Source organism: Phytophthora cinnamomi, assembly GCF_018691715.1.
Source record: "Phytophthora cinnamomi strain GKB4 chromosome Unknown Contig102, whole genome shotgun sequence".
Taxonomy (NCBI): Eukaryota; Oomycota; class Peronosporomycetes; order Peronosporales; family Peronosporaceae; genus Phytophthora; species Phytophthora cinnamomi.
Window position 1 is genome coordinate 851806 of NW_027151035.1, and position 15406 is coordinate 867211.

The following is a 15406-nucleotide window of genomic DNA, read 5'->3' on the forward strand; positions in this document are numbered from 1 at the left end:
GGAAGTGGTGCTACGGTTCGGGGTGTTCCGCGAGCTGTTGACGGACGGAGCTCCGGAGTTAGCTGGCAAGGTAATCGAGGAGTTAGTGCAGCTCCTACCAGCTCACCAAATCAACCCCGTGCCTTACAGACCTCAACTAGTCGGGCCGGTGGAGCGCTTTCACCGCTGATGGAGGGACTGCGTGGCGACGTTCATGCAAGACGAAAGACAAGTCGATTGGAACCTTTGGGTAAAATTCGCTCTTTATTCTTATAACTCGGCTAGACATTCTACGGTGGCGTTGAGCCCGAACGAGCTCATGATGGGACGATGACTGAGAGCTCCCAACGAGCTTCTACGACGAACGGAGGTGACGGAAGCTGGCGAGCTGCCAGCGTACCACGCGAACCTGTTGAAAGCAACGGAACGGAGTCATGAGTGCACAGAGCAGGCTCGAAGACGTGAACAAGAACGACAAGCTCGGTACTACAACCGCAAGACGCGGAACAAGCGGCAGTTTCAGGTCGGCGATTTGGTCTGGATACACAACCCGCCCGTGGCAAGAACGCCACGAAGTTCGTGCACCAGTGGATGGGACCACCACGGATCGTGGAACCTGCTGGCTACGACAATTTTGTGCTGACACGAGAGGATAAGACAAGGAAGGCGGAGACGTTGATCGCCCACGTGTCTTTCCACATTAGCTATCACTATCCTGAGGCATTACTCGCGCAGGTCGCGCGTGACATTGACGAGCAGCTCGATTATGAAGACCAGCGGCCGACGCGGGATGAACCGGAGACAGCATCGGCTGTACGGTCAGCGAAGGCGCCTGCTAGGCGAACGACGAGTGATGGAGGCACGAAACGGATGCGAGCAGCAGTGGACGACGCTGTTGTGCACGACGCCACGCGTGGACTCGTGGTGGAGCGACGGAGGCGGCGACAGCGCAACGGTGCAGGGCGGTACGTGCTAGAGTATGAGCTGTGCCCATACTGTGACCCAAGTCGATGGACTACCTGTGACCGCGGGCTATGGCTCGACGATGGCCATGCACGGGCGCGATGGGCGTCAGTGGCGGAGTACGAGAGGCACTACAGAGATGCCCGGGTCGTGGAAGACCCGGGTGATGAGGAAGCCGTGTAAGGAGGCCAGCGTCGGCGTGGTATATGAATCCGGTCGGCCTCGCGGTCGACGGGATCTGTTGCACGGGATCTACGGGACCTCCGGGATCTCCGGACTCAGCGAGCCTCGAGAGACGAGCTCACTCTGGATTTAGACGGCCAGCGGACAAGCCGCCTGGATCCGAAACGTGTGCTCGGGAACGAGCTCGACACACGAACGTACAGTAAGCAAGGCGTGGCGTGAGGCTACTGGCGACCTCGGTTGACAGCTGCACGGCGTGGACGACGACGGAGTGCCGAACAAGGAAGCACGTGGCTTCCAAGTCTCTCGACGGCTGCGACGAGTAGGGTATGCACGTGTGGGCGCACCCCGAGTGGCTAGAGCAGGCATACGAGCGGAACTCAAGTTGTGCACGGCAAGTGGGCGTGTATTGTAGTTAGTCAGTAGTTGATACTGCATCTAGCCTGTCTGAATAAAGTAGATGTCGCTGCCAGGCGGGCACGCACCGGCGCGGTGTCTTGCGCTTGGACACTGTCGCCCAGACGGACTTCGGACTGCATCAGCACAGTCACGACCAAACCCCGAGCGTGTGGGGCACCAAACACGTTGCAACTGTATGCACTTCATGAAGTTGAACCTGGGGAACTCGGAAGGCAACATCTTTGCATACAATGCACGTACTCGAAAGTCAAGAAAAGCGCTCTCGAATGCATATACGATTCCAACCCTGGAGCACTGTATACCGCCATATTGCGCCGCGCATTGCGACAGTCGTTGTGGCGGGCGACGGCATACCAGTCTCTGCCCAGATTTGAAATTGAAGACGTCGAGGAAGCGACGCCGTTCGTGTGGCGTGCTGCGCTTGCACGCAATACTTGAGCGGCACCACACCGTGTAGTGCTTCTCAAGCATCGTGTGGCACACGAGCTTTGGGCAGCTTCGTGCGCGCGGAAAATTCCCCGTCAAAATTTCGACGATTTCATACGTGTTGGTCAACCTTTTGACTGTGAATCAAAACAACAGCTGCCAGCTTTGGACGCAGGTACACGTATAATACGTCTATGATAACAATGCCGAGTACTGATTCACATGCTTTAAGGCCCGCTTGATATTGCAATTCGTTCTTTTACTTTAACTGTTGCTATATCGTTTTAGCAAAATTACTACCTAATTTTGTTAAAATACATAGTATTAGTAACATCTGTGTCAAGAAGAGTGTTTTAGGAGTTAATTTGTTCAAACTAAAAAACTGTTGTGCATGCATCGATTCCTGCGATCCGAGCCACAATCTCCTTCTTTTTTATGTTTTTATGCCTGTCGCTGATCAACCTATCGATATCAAATTTCGCTGATAGTTGTTTAATTTCAAATCGCTTTACGACCAGGAGCTGTTGTGTATTACTTCATCAGTAATAGTTCTTCATCTCACCTAGTATTGACAACAGATACACCAATTGAACATATTGCAAGGGTCGTTTATACCCTTGCTGTGCTCGCATGAAGTCGGTCAAGATTTACGCTTTTCACCGTCAAAACGGCAAATTGCTAGTTCAAAACAACAAAATGGAAAATCAAAACTGCATGACAGGCAAAAATCATAATCAGTGGTGTATCTTCTATAACGGGAAATTCTCCGGTACTGTGTCTGCATGGCGCGAAGCGCTTCAAGCCAAAACGGATGGGCCGAAGAGCTTTGCTGTCCTTGCGCCGATTCAGCGCTTTTGAACTCCATTCTCGTATTCCGCAATTTGCTCTCCCCGCCGAAGTCTCCCACACAACGCGCCCCACACCGCTGCGTCATTCTCTACAACGAGCCCACCAGCCTTCGCGTTCTTCGCATCGTCCGTGATGACCAAGGATGGCAAGACGTGGCAGCCAGGAACGACACCAACCTTCGCACGGCTTACAGTTGGGTCTCCACCACACGTGCGAACGGCGCGTGGAACGTGTCACCGCGTAAATCGCGCGGTGACAGGCGCAATGCAAAGATTACAGACGTTCATGTGGGCTAATTGGAAAGCTTACAGGTCGAGACCTCCTGAGTGAGATGGTCGACGCTCTGGAAGCCTTGTTCGAGCAAAACGTAACGCGCCAAACCATGAAGTGCCACATCGACGGCCGCATGTACACCATGAAGCAAATTCATCATGACAACGACTACTAAAACAACCTTCCCCACAACAAGGTGCGCTGCGACTACGTGGTCAACTTGATTACCTACAAAACAGAAGCTAAGAAAATATTTTATGTAGACGAAATTAATTTTAATCTGTGGTACTCTCGTCAAGGTGGATGCAGCTTAGAAGGCAAGCGTACCGTCGACAAGAACACAACTAGCAAAGGCTCAGACATCCACATCTTCGCGTGCACCTCCGAGGATGATATGACGTACTTGGAGAAGCGCTTTGGCTCCTACACCTCGTACGAGTGCAACAAGTTTAACCGGAGGCTGCTGAAGCACATTAGCCAGACCACGCCCTTCGACAACGTCGTGTTCGTCTGTGACAACGCTTCGAACCATGCAAGCATCAAGGAGGTGGGCCGAAGTTTTACCGGCGAAGTTACTGCGCTTGGGACCCAATTCCCCCATGCTCAATCCGATTGAGAACTGCGCTTCCACCTTCAAGTCCATGATCAAGCGCTTCTTGGCGCGTCGCCACCAGGCCATCCTTCAAGTGCCCCCGCATCTTACTATTAAGAAGCACCGAGAAGGATACCTCAGGATGGCGGCGGGTATTCTTGTCCGCGAGGCAATAACCCCTTACATCTGCTACAACAGCACGTTGTACACAATGAATTTTCATGCAAGAGCCATACATATGGAAGATATGCCAGTTGTCGAGTAAGCAAATAAAATAAAATATCCCAACAGCAGCTGTTCGAGTTCAGCAGTTTTGATTTTACATTTTGTTGGTTTGAATTAGAAATTAGCCGTTTTGAAGGTGAACAGGTGTAGTATAACGATATGGCAGAAATATTGCCACAATCTATTCTACCACCGTCTCAATACAATCCGACAATCTGTCACAATCCGTCCTATCTATCACAACCTACCACAAACAGCTTGTACCAAAAACAATACAATCTCATACAATCCTATCCCGATTCTGCACGCGCTTCCAGCAGATGACATCTAAAGACAATGCATTTTGAGCTGACAGCATCCAAATGTTTGGGCGGTGTTATATTCGAAGCACATAACAGGACGTTTTAATTGGCGTTAATTTGCGTACCACACACACGTTCTGCGGGACTTCGATCTTTGGGACATATCCTGCAATGACGTTATGCATTATTGAGTTACGCTGACAGGACATTAAGCAAGTATCTGTTCCTAAGATAATCGACATCCATCAGAGCACCGTAGGTTTGGTATAGGTAGCTTTCAATGAAAGTCACAACTAACTAACACCCCGCCCATTTGCTGGCAATCCCTGCTGATATCGCATTTCCAGCTCTTGTCGTGACTCGGTAGCGGGTTGAAGTCGTTCTTGAACCAATTGTCGATGGTTTCGACAGCTTTCATGTCGTATCGAGGACCCGTCACTGTTTACGTCCATCTCTCCAAGCTCATGCACAACGCACACCAGTGATATCCGTCGAGAAGAACGGCACTTACGATGCTGTTCTTAGCATCCGTAATGTGCGCTTGCTCTCCAACCAAGCAACTCTTTCAATGTCAGTATCCTGCCCATTAACTGAGGCGAAAACGTACAGGAAGGTAACTAGTCTGTACGGGCGTCGGCTTCACCGGAAATGGCATCACGCGCCGCAGTGGTATAAAGTTAGGAAGCAATCTAGTTACAAACTAGTATAATTTGGTACGATCTCATTTACAATCCAATACAATCTGAAACTAGCCGCCATAATCTAAGTTCAAGCCGACGCCTACAACTCAAGACAGAGCGTGTCTAGTATGGCGTCGCTCCCCGGGCCGGAAGAGGCTTACCTGGACATTCCAGTCATGACCAAACGAATCGTGAATCATAAAGTAGAACAGTCGTTTCCGATCCGTGTTCACCCAATGTATAGCGTCCAGAAGAATCATTTCATGAAAGCGAGACAACAGTGACCACATATGGGTAAAGGTACGAAGTCAGGTAGAACGGGAACGCCGGGTTCCGCAAAAGCTCCGAAGCGGGACTCGCTGCCGGTCGTGGCGTTCATAGCTTGCATTTGCTTGTTCCGCTGCTGCCGCGTAGTTGATGTGCGCTTGTTGAAGTGCGACGACAGACGGAGGTTAGATCCTTATATCGAGCAGAAAGCAATAGGCGAGTGCACCTGGTGTGTTGCTTTTTGAATTTCTGTGGATAACGTTGCTCAATGACAAACTTGACTGGGTAGGGCATCGTTGTACCGGAAGGGCAAGGTTGCCTTGCTATTGTAGCTTGAAGGTTGGTGTCGCTCAATGACAAACTCGCCTGGAGGGACAACCACAGTTCTTACGAACTCCGAACAGTTAGAGGCTTTGATGATTGATAGAGTGTACATGGGACACTCAACTGACTTTGGAATACGTCTTGCTGTTGTGACGTGATACATTGCATTTGCATAACGAATATGAACGTTTGACCTGACTGTTAAACAGATTTGGCAACGAGTGCGGGTACCCAATTGACCATGCGGCCAGGCAGCGTGACCCGATAGGTGCAGTACAGGTATATTGTCCCGGCCACCAAACCTTGAACGGACTTTGAGTAATAATTAGGGGTATTATACTTACATACGTAAAACCGACAACGATATGCAGATGTAAGCGGTAAAATCGGCGTACATTCCGAATTTAAGGTCTATTTTCGCGTATCTCAACACCATATCATTCATATCGGCTGCTTGAAAATCCTTCTTATTCTTGTATTATTGTTTGCAATTGTAAGAAGGTCACGTGTTCATACTCGTGCAATTGATTGAATGAGGCAACATAACAGCTGAAATGAATGGATAAATTACCGTGTCTGTCAAATATCGCGATTGATGATGGTAGTTAGCGTGTTAGAAAAAAAACTTAGGAAAGGAATATTAGTGGAGAACCCGACATTCAGTCGCCATCACCGCCATCTTCGTCGCTGTTACCATCGCTTTCGTCATCTTCCGACAGCTCACATTCGCCCGCTATCTCCATGTTCCCCTTTTCGCTTCTTTTTCGCGTGAGCGTACGCACCTGCCTATGTAAATATCAAGCAGCACAGCGCTTTAGAATTAAATGCAAGAATTAATTACATATTCATATAGGCGAAATACCTTGCTATCTTCCAACCACTCCTGAATGTCGAGTTTTTAGCGTTCTGGAGTTAGGTGCAGGATTAGTTTGGTTTGTGTGATAGCTTGCGCCATCCATGTGATGGCAGCATGGCCCGTATTTTGTAGATGAAACAGCACTCAGATACTCAAACCACCTTTCAAACTGCTCCGTGTTGCAATTTCCGTGAGTTAAGGTTGGATTGCCAAAATTCACGTGAGGCTCCAATCAACGCCCCAACACTGCTATTTTTTTACGTTGAATTATCCCAGCACCAACAACGCAACACCTTTTTACAAAAATGATCGTTAACGCGGACAAGAAAATAACACAAACCCAATAATTATTTACCTGGGAATTCGACATTCCTTAAGGGCATGAGACCTCGTTAGTGCGCGTCTAACTACCTATTTCTATACTGACTCAATTTGGGATCCAGGTGAGGCTCCACGCGCGGAAATACCATCCATAACCAATCTAAGTCGTTTAGAGATGTCGTCGGGCAGATCTGTAGCGGGCAAGAACTGTCTATTATGCTACTAGAGGTCTCCTGCTAATCACAACAGCTCATCGTTGCACCCGCTCTCTACCGTTCATCACCCCTATCAAGGTGCATCCCGTCTGTGGCGTCAGTCAGCGAAACGACAGAGTCTGAATCGCCAACGCTTGTATTCGCTCCATCAGCAGCCGTAATGATAGCACCGAGCAAGCCAAATACGCGGTCGATAAGTCGATACTGACGAACTTGGTTGATTAGCTCGAACTCTTGATCGGTGAAATGGCCCCATCCCTCTTCAGGTCGCGGTTATTGCGATGGCGATGCCAGTTGATGTTCGACAGCGCAGAGCGGACAGGCTTGGCGCATGTAGAGCAGGGCTCGAGGGGAGCTCTGTTCGGATTCAGGTACATCACTGCTTCTGGCAGGCGGTGCTTGTTGCGAGCCAATATCGGGTCCTGGTAGCGCACGGGTGCTGGCCTGTGGATATAGCTATCGAACGCCCAGCGACTTGGGTCAGGCTAAGGCTGGTGCGTGAGCGGAAGGCCGAACGCAGGGGTCTCACTGGGGGTGGTGCTTGTGTTCGACATCTTGAATTGCTGAATGGGATTGGTTGCTGCTCGACGAGGCGGTGCGGCACGAATTCATGCTAAACATACTCAGGCTCACCGGAATAACCCATACAGCCGCACGAACTCATACCAAATATACTCAAATACAAAGATAACCCATACCGCCGCACGAACTCATGCCTCGAATCTTACGAATTCAAGTTAACTACGATCGTGTGGTGGTAATCATGTCCCCGAGGACCACTCCGTAAAGTATCAAATAATACAGGATTGCCGGATTCGACAGGGTCGACAGTGCCGGCTCTCCAAATAAAAGCGACGACTACTTAGGGCTACTCTACTCTCTTTTATATATTATTTTATACAGTGTCAATAAGTGTCGATGAAATAGTAATTTTATAAAAAAAGAGAATAAGTTAGACTCCGCACAACCATGATCTTTTTACTCCAGGGATTGCAACGTTTTGGAGTCAACTTTTTGGAACAACATCCATCCCCCAAAAATGAACTTTTGCACACCTGCGTCGTCGCCTCCCCAGGTCAGCAGGTGTGCATCTGGGGTGGTAACGAAGACATCCGCGGGCCCGTGGCATCTGCTTCGCCGCCGGTATGCCGCTGGTCCATCCAAGAGCGGCGACGGATGTGTGTCATATAGCTGGCACTATCAACGGCGACGGCGGTGCTGTGACCTAGTGCCGAATCGTCCGTTGGCGCGCTGTCTCCTGCTGTTACGTGTGCACCAGAGCTGCCAGGTCTGCGGTTGTATCGATGGTGGGTGGTGGCTGCTGATACCAACAAGACGACTGCCATACTGAACAAAATCCAGCTCTTGGTCCATGCTTGGTGTCGTCGCGGCAACAACCAGTGAACCAGCCTAACCCACGGACGGATCATCGAGCCACTATTCGAGAGTTTCGGTGTAATGGAGTTTGATTGAACCGGAGGGTTTCGCCTCTGTGTATCATTGTAATTTGATCCCGAAGTCTCTGTTGCAATATGAGGTAACGTTTGTGTACATATAATGGTGAACTTACCGCGTGTAGTCGTATTTCGCAACAGGGTAGTCGTAAAAGTTGCTCACCTGCAAGCCGAATCTAAATAGTCCCTTCAAGACCACCGAATCCAGCTAAGCGCGATATGTTTGCCGCTGAACTCTGGGTTCGGAGGCGGCATTAGGTCCTTTCCACTGCATTTGACCCGAAAGGTTAGCATATGTAGGAAGCAAACCACGCATCGCACAGTTGGCTCGGAAAACGGTAGTTTTAGGCTACAGGGCAGCAAAACCTCGCCATAGTTTTAGCTGCGAAAGTGCTGCAGGGAAAACCCGCCCGTGCCTTCACCTCGGAAAGCAGATTCGACATCCGTAAATACGTGTCCCACCTTTGCCGCAGAAAACGGTAGCTTCAGGCCGCAGGGCGGCAAAAACTCACCCGCGGCTTCCACGTGAAAAGCTGCCTATACTGCGGCAAAATATGCGTCCCACCTTTGCCGTGTAAAGCGGCAGCTTCAGACTGCAGGCGGCAAAAACTCGCCTCAGGTTTAGCTGCGAAAGAGGTAGGTGCATGATGCAGGGCGGCCAAAACTCGCCCGTGGTTTCAGGTCGGAAAGCGACTTGAAGGGCGGCACAAACTCGCCCCAGTTTCAGCGCTATGCACGCATCAATAGTTTCGGGTTCAAGAAAAGCAAAACATACCTGCCACTTCAGCTCTGACGAAAACTTTCTGTGGAACTCACGAAATGCTCCGGGTAGTTGTAGAAAATAGATAGGTTGCTTTGCTTCTATCGGAAAAAGTGACCCGTGGGACAGGGCGAAGAATCCTAACCTACAGAAAGGAAATCCTGGCAGTAAAATGTACGTCAGTCGAAGCGAGTTCTATCATATGTGCACAGCACTAAAGCAAACGGACACCAGAATCAATGAATACGAGAGCAAGAAGTTACGTCAGTACTTCATCACCTACGGCGTACCCGCAACAGAGGTATACGATTATCTCCGGTTATTTTTTCAGCGGGAGAGAGGCAGCATCAATTTTGAGAGAATTGATACTGCCTTTGCGAGTGGAATCCCGTGGTGGCTGGAGCAACAAGATGGCGTTCAGCGTCGAGCTCAGATCGAGCACGCCGAGCACATTACACGATACGAACAGCAAGATCATCATGCATTTCAACAGCAACATCAGTTTGGTCACACGGAAGCAGCTCCAACCCAAGAGCAAGTTCAAGATTTCCCCACACATGAACGCCACACTCAGACGCCTGAACAAGTTGCGCCCCTACATGAACGTCACACTCAGACGCCTGAACAAATTGCACACCCACTTGAACGTCACGCTCAGACACCTGAGCAAGTTGCGCCAGAGTTAGTCCCGGGAGGTGGAAATGAAGTTCCTCTCCAGCACATGGACGACATGTTTGGTACCGATGATGAGGTTGTGCATGAGCTAGTTCCAAATGAAATTTCATTGCTGATCTGGACGACGGTGAATATGCTTGCACGATATCAAGCCCGCGCTACGAGCCCGACGGGGTAATTTCTGTAAATGCTCACTGGGGGTTATGCGGATCCTATTGTCAAGGTTGCGTCCACGTGACAGAGGTGAAATCCAAGCTACTCAAAGTACACTTCGTGTCGAAGGTACAGTAAATGAGTCTACTAGTCAAGGTAGTGATAGCTCTCTCAGCGATGATGGCGATAGCAGCTACGTTCCCAGCGGCGATGACAACTAAAAACACTAGGCAATTCAAAATAAGTTCCCTTCTTACATTCCCTTCTTACAAGACGTCGGTAGCACGTAGAAATACCCATACACGACATACCATTGTATGCAAGTAGCCAGCTTCTGCTGACACAACACTCGTAGCAACAAACCTGCGCGCGTGTATCCTGGCAGCCAGCATGACGGCCGCGAACAGGACGGCGATAGCGTCCACGCACGCGATGAGTGCCGTGTTCTGCGCCGAGAGACTGCACTGCTGGCTGTCGGCCACCGTTTCCTCGATCACGTCCTTGCAGTAAGAGTTACGAGATGTTGCTGGACTACTGCGGGCAGCTCAGCACGGTGCTGGTGGCCGCGCATCACGAGCTGGAGGCCGCCATGGCCAGCTTGGTGTATGTTAGGCTGCACGTGCCACTCGATTCCACGGCGGTGGAGCCGCTCGTACTCCTCCGCGTCCGGGTCGACGTCCGCCTCGTCCTCCTCAGCCAGCACGGAGCCGCTGATCACGTGCCTGTCCACCATCGTCGCGAACGACTACACGTACGCACTGAGTGTCATGACCTCGGGCTTCTTCGAGGTGGACTCGTCGCGCTTCGGCACCGCCGCCGCCGCCAATTCCAGTGTCAAGAGGGAGACGCAGCGGGCGATGCCATCACTGCCCATGGCACCGCCGCCGCTCGTCGGCAATACCGAACAGCCTACAATCACCGCGGGCAAACCGCCATCAATCGACATGTCGACGCGTTCGCAGACTCCACGGCCTTCATCTGCTGCGCCGCGTTCGACTCTCCACGCTACCGCCACGCAACTCCACATCGCTGCCGACAACGCTGCTGTCGCCCTGGACGAGGCTTAGGCTGCCGCCAGAACCGCTACGGACGAACACACCGCTGCCACCAGATCCGCGCCGGAGACAGTCACGTCCCCGCCCACGCTGCTAGAAGACGCACCGCCGGACACACGCCAACAGCGCCACCAGACCGCTCGACGAAGAAGAACCGCCGCTCACGTCCACGGAACCGGAACACCCCGTCAGCGAACCGCCACCGCTCACGACAACACTCCCTTCCGACCCCGCCGCGCCGCTAGACCCGCCCGCCACGCTCAGCAAGCCACCGGGTCCCGTAGCACTAGACCCGTTGGACACGTGCACAGCGCCGGATGCGCCGTCCACTGCATTCCCAGACGCAACCGACACAGCGCCAGACGCAGACTCGCCGCTAGCAACACGGCTTCCGACCGACACAACGCCGCTCGGGACACTGCCAGTGCCGCTAGACACAGACACCGCACCGCCCGTCGAGGAACTGCTAGAGCCACCCGACACAAACACGCTGCCGCCGCTGTAGATGATTCGCCAGACCCCACGGACACATTGCCGCTGCAAGCAGCCTCCGATGAACCGGAAGCCACCGTCACCACGCCCGACACCGCAACCACCGACGCGCCGCTCCCGATCGTCGCAGAGCCGCTCAACGCGTCCCCGCTCGCAGAAGCACCGCTTGCCAGACTCACGTTGCCGCTGCCCAGCAAACCCGCGCCAGAAGAGATGTCCACGACGCCACCCGCACCAGCCTCTCTCGCGCTGCCGTCAGCGCAATGCCGCCTCCGGTCGCAGCGCCAGACGAACCAGCACCGTCCGCCAAGGCCACTCCGCCAGCAACGCCAGTATACGCACTCAGAGATCCGCCGAGCACGCTCACCAAGCCGCCGCCCACACTGCTGTCCGTACTAGGACCGGCTGTGACATCCACCGAGCCGCCGACAGCACTGCGACGAACGCCGTACGACAAGCTCACCACGCCGTCCTCGACGGACGACACGGACACAGAGCCTCCGCGCGTGCTCGTGCTGACAGTCGACCCGCCTCGGATCTCCACGTTGCCTGCGTCCGACGAGAGAGAATCACCGCTCGACACCACCACAGACCCGCTCGAGCCGATCGCACTCGTGCAAGACGCAACCGACAACGAGCCCGACGCGCCGGAACCGGCACCGCCCGTGTGAACACCCACGTCACCGCTCACACTCGAGCCGTCGTGGCTGCGCTCGCCACACTGATGCTGCCACTGGCCGCACCGATGCCACTCACCAGCGACACCGCGCCGCCAGCAGATGAGTCGCTACTGCTTCCGACACGCACCGACACGGACCCGCCGATGGACGTGACATTAGACCGGCAACCACTGACCCGAACGTACTGTCGAGCGAGTCGCCACTGCCGGACACGCCGCTGGATGAAGCGCCGCTCCTCACATTCACGGACCCGCTGACACCAGAACCAGCGGACGAACCCACCGTCACTTCACCGCTCGATGCAGCCGCGTCACAGCCGCCGCCGCTCAGCACGGATACGGACCCACCCTGCACGACGCCAGACCCGCCTGACACAAACACCATGCCGCCGGTCTTGTCTCCGGCAGAGCTGCCGCCCTCCAACCGAACGGCGCCTGCCACGACAGAAGTCGGAGATGATGCCGACAGGGACGAACCGCCCGTCAACATGACGTCGCCCGCAGCGGATGCAGCGCTCGACCCACTCTGCACGACCACATCGCCGCCGTCTCCGACAGACGACCCCACCGACATGCTGATGCTTCCAGCAGAGTCTGGGCTGCCAGACCTAGACGCCCAGCCGGACGAAATGGATACACAGCCCGACGCCGCACCTGACGCACTTGCCAGCCGCACCTCGTCACTGCTGCTCGAGTCTGCTCCACTGTGCAACGCCAGCGACGCGCCATACCCCGACGTGCTCGCGCCGCCAGACATCGTCACGTCACCGCCCGTCGCGCCAGCACCACCGGCCAAACCCAACGAGCTGCCCACGTCGACCGAGCTGCTACCGCCGGACACGCGCACCGACCCGCCAGCACCTGCAGACTCACCGCCACATACGCTCACCGACCCGCTTGACTGCGTCGACGACGCGCCAGACGAACCGGTCTCGGCCGACCCGCTCGTCAACGACGCCGCGCCACTGCTCACGGAACTCGCGCCGCCGTGAGATCCCAGCGTCACCGTGCCGCTCACCGTCGACGCACCGTCACCACTCAGGATCGTCACGCTGCCGCCCGTCGACGAATCCGACAAGCCCTGGAGGAAATCTAAAGTAGTACCGTGCGTAACAACAATTTTCTCTGTCGTTTCATTGCACCCTGTCAGTGCTGCGATATTCGATCGGTGAATTTAGACGAATAGAGACTAGTGGCAAGAATTTCAGCGAATCATGGCGGTGTATGCAGAAAAATACATTTTGTATGGTTTTGTTGAAGGGTCACCGAAACCCTGGCATTTCTAATAGGAAAACAGTTTATAGCACGATTTGCTAAGGGAAAACCTCTAATCGCTTATAAGCAAAACCATACAAAATGTATAGATAAATGGATTTCGTCGTGCAAAGTGCACGCAGTCTATTTTAGAAAATATTTTGAGACTTCAAATCTAGTGAACAGTTGCACAACAGCATCATGGAGGCCCTGGACGCTCGAGTTGATGAAGTACTCGGCAACACCACCGCAGCGTCCACCAAATACGCGTACTGTCGTGCATTGATACAGCTTGCGGGGTGGTTATATGCCAACACAGATCGTGATCACCGTGAAGTCCTTTTACAAGGCAATTTCTCGCACTGGAGTCCGTCAATGATGACAGCATATCTCAATGGTTCACACGTGAACCTTTGGAAAGCCCCATGGACCTGCAGGTGCTAACGACTAAGGATTGCATGCGCTATTTAACCTCGATGGAGCAGCGCGGTATAGGAGGGAAGTCCACGTTTGGTAATGTTCGCTCGGCTTTAGTGTATCTGTACGCTACGACTGAGCACTCACGTCCTCATGGTTTTGACCGCCAAATGAAAAGATTTTTCAACGGACTCCATCATACTGTTGCCCGCACTGCACAGCGAAACAACGAGCGACTTACTGAGGGTAAGGAGCCGTTCTCATTTTCGATGTACAAAGAGATTGCCAAAGCTATGCTGCGCTCAAGCAAGAAGAAAGAAGTTTTTGGTCACTCCTTTTTACTTATTTGTTGGATTTTAATGTACCGCGCTAAGAATGCAGCAACCATTCGACATGCACATGTTTCGTGGCAAGAAGATGCCGTTACCATAAAATTTGCACACGTGAAGAACGACCAAGACGGTAGGCGTCCTCGGGGTCCTCGCCATATTTACGCCAATCCGACGATGCCAGAGATTTGTCCGATTTTGGGCTTGGGGATTTATTTTGCTGTTCTGGGCTTCGCCAGCGATGGAAAATTATTCAAGGGTGGAAATCAATACAGTCGATTTCTCAAGTTACTGAAACGCGTGCTAAGTGAAGACGTATTGCAAATTGTGCTATCAAAGTTAGGGATGACAGTGAAGGATTTTGGCACTCATTCGGCGAGGAAAAGAGCCTCTACATACGCTAGCAGTTGCTCAACATCAGGTCCGTCCGCTGCGTCAATATGCCTTCGCGCTGGCTGGACTCTTCCTGGGGTCCAGGACAAGTATGTGAGATTTGAGGTTGCTGGTGATATGATTGTTGGGCACTATGTGTCTGGTCTGCCCTTTGATTCACCAAACTTTGCTACATTACCCTCATTTTTTAGCCCAGTAACCAGCTCTGAAGAAGATCGATTGGAGCTAGAAAAGCGTTTAAAGTTTGCTATGGATACCGTCTATTCTGGAGCACCACCAAGCTTGCGAATGGTGTGTCAGTTCGGTCTTGCTTCAATACTGTATCACTTTGTGTTCTTACGCGAACACTTGCCACATAATCACCTGCTGTTCACTACCTCTTTATTTACACCATGCAATCGATCGCATTTTGAGTGGCTTCGCCAACGAGTTGTTTGTCGTAATTTTCAAGTCAACGATCCCATCACCCCAAGTGGAATTCCTCCACATGTGGGAATAATGGTCACCTTGGCACAGTACAAAGCGGAAATTGATTCGTTAAAACAAGGTCTGACTAATTCCTTCGCGAATACTCTTAAACGGAACGTTCATGGTTCAATAACGACGATCGAGGCGTTGGAATCAGCTTTTGCTGCGGTTCTTGCTCGTTCACAACTTAGTTGTACCCATTTAGCTGGCGAACAACCGGATAGAAGGACTGTTGATGTCGTTTCCACGACGGAATCACCTCTCGAGCTACAGCAATGGGGTGGTGGCTTTCGCCGAGTTGCAGAAGATTTTGTACTTCCTAACGGGACACTCCGGCTAATATGGCAGCATTGGTGTGTTGGATCACCTGCACTACGGATACTGTCAAAGCATGACATGGCT

The 15406-nt window shown here is 52.5% G+C and overlaps 2 protein-coding genes across 3 annotated transcripts; one reads left to right on the forward strand and one right to left on the reverse strand.

The window, feature by feature from the left end:
• Window positions 1-570: 570 nt before the first annotated feature.
• Window positions 571-10984, forward strand: IUM83_08013 (Enzymatic Polyprotein; the record flags this gene model as incomplete). Its single annotated transcript, XM_067932360.1, has 4 exons — window positions 571-944; window positions 3403-3640; window positions 10462-10520; window positions 10618-10984. The coding sequence occupies 4 exons, from the start codon at window positions 571-573 to the stop codon at window positions 10982-10984; spliced, it is 1038 nt and encodes a 345-aa protein (XP_067783085.1).
• Window positions 10111-13221, reverse strand: IUM83_08014 (quinone oxidoreductase; the record flags this gene model as incomplete). Of its 2 annotated transcripts, none has more annotated exons than XM_067932361.1 (7): window positions 10111-10134; window positions 10229-10417; window positions 11017-11065; window positions 11118-11650; window positions 11700-12197; window positions 12272-12346; window positions 12427-13221. In XM_067932361.1, 7 exons carry the CDS (start codon window positions 13219-13221, stop codon window positions 10111-10113), a joined length of 2163 nt encoding a protein of 720 aa, XP_067783080.1. The 2 variants fall into 2 exon arrangements, with proteins under 2 accessions (XP_067783080.1, XP_067783079.1); XM_067932362.1 differs by lacking the exon at window positions 10111-10134 and adding an exon at window positions 10135-10143.
• Window positions 13222-15406: the final 2185 nt, after the last annotated feature.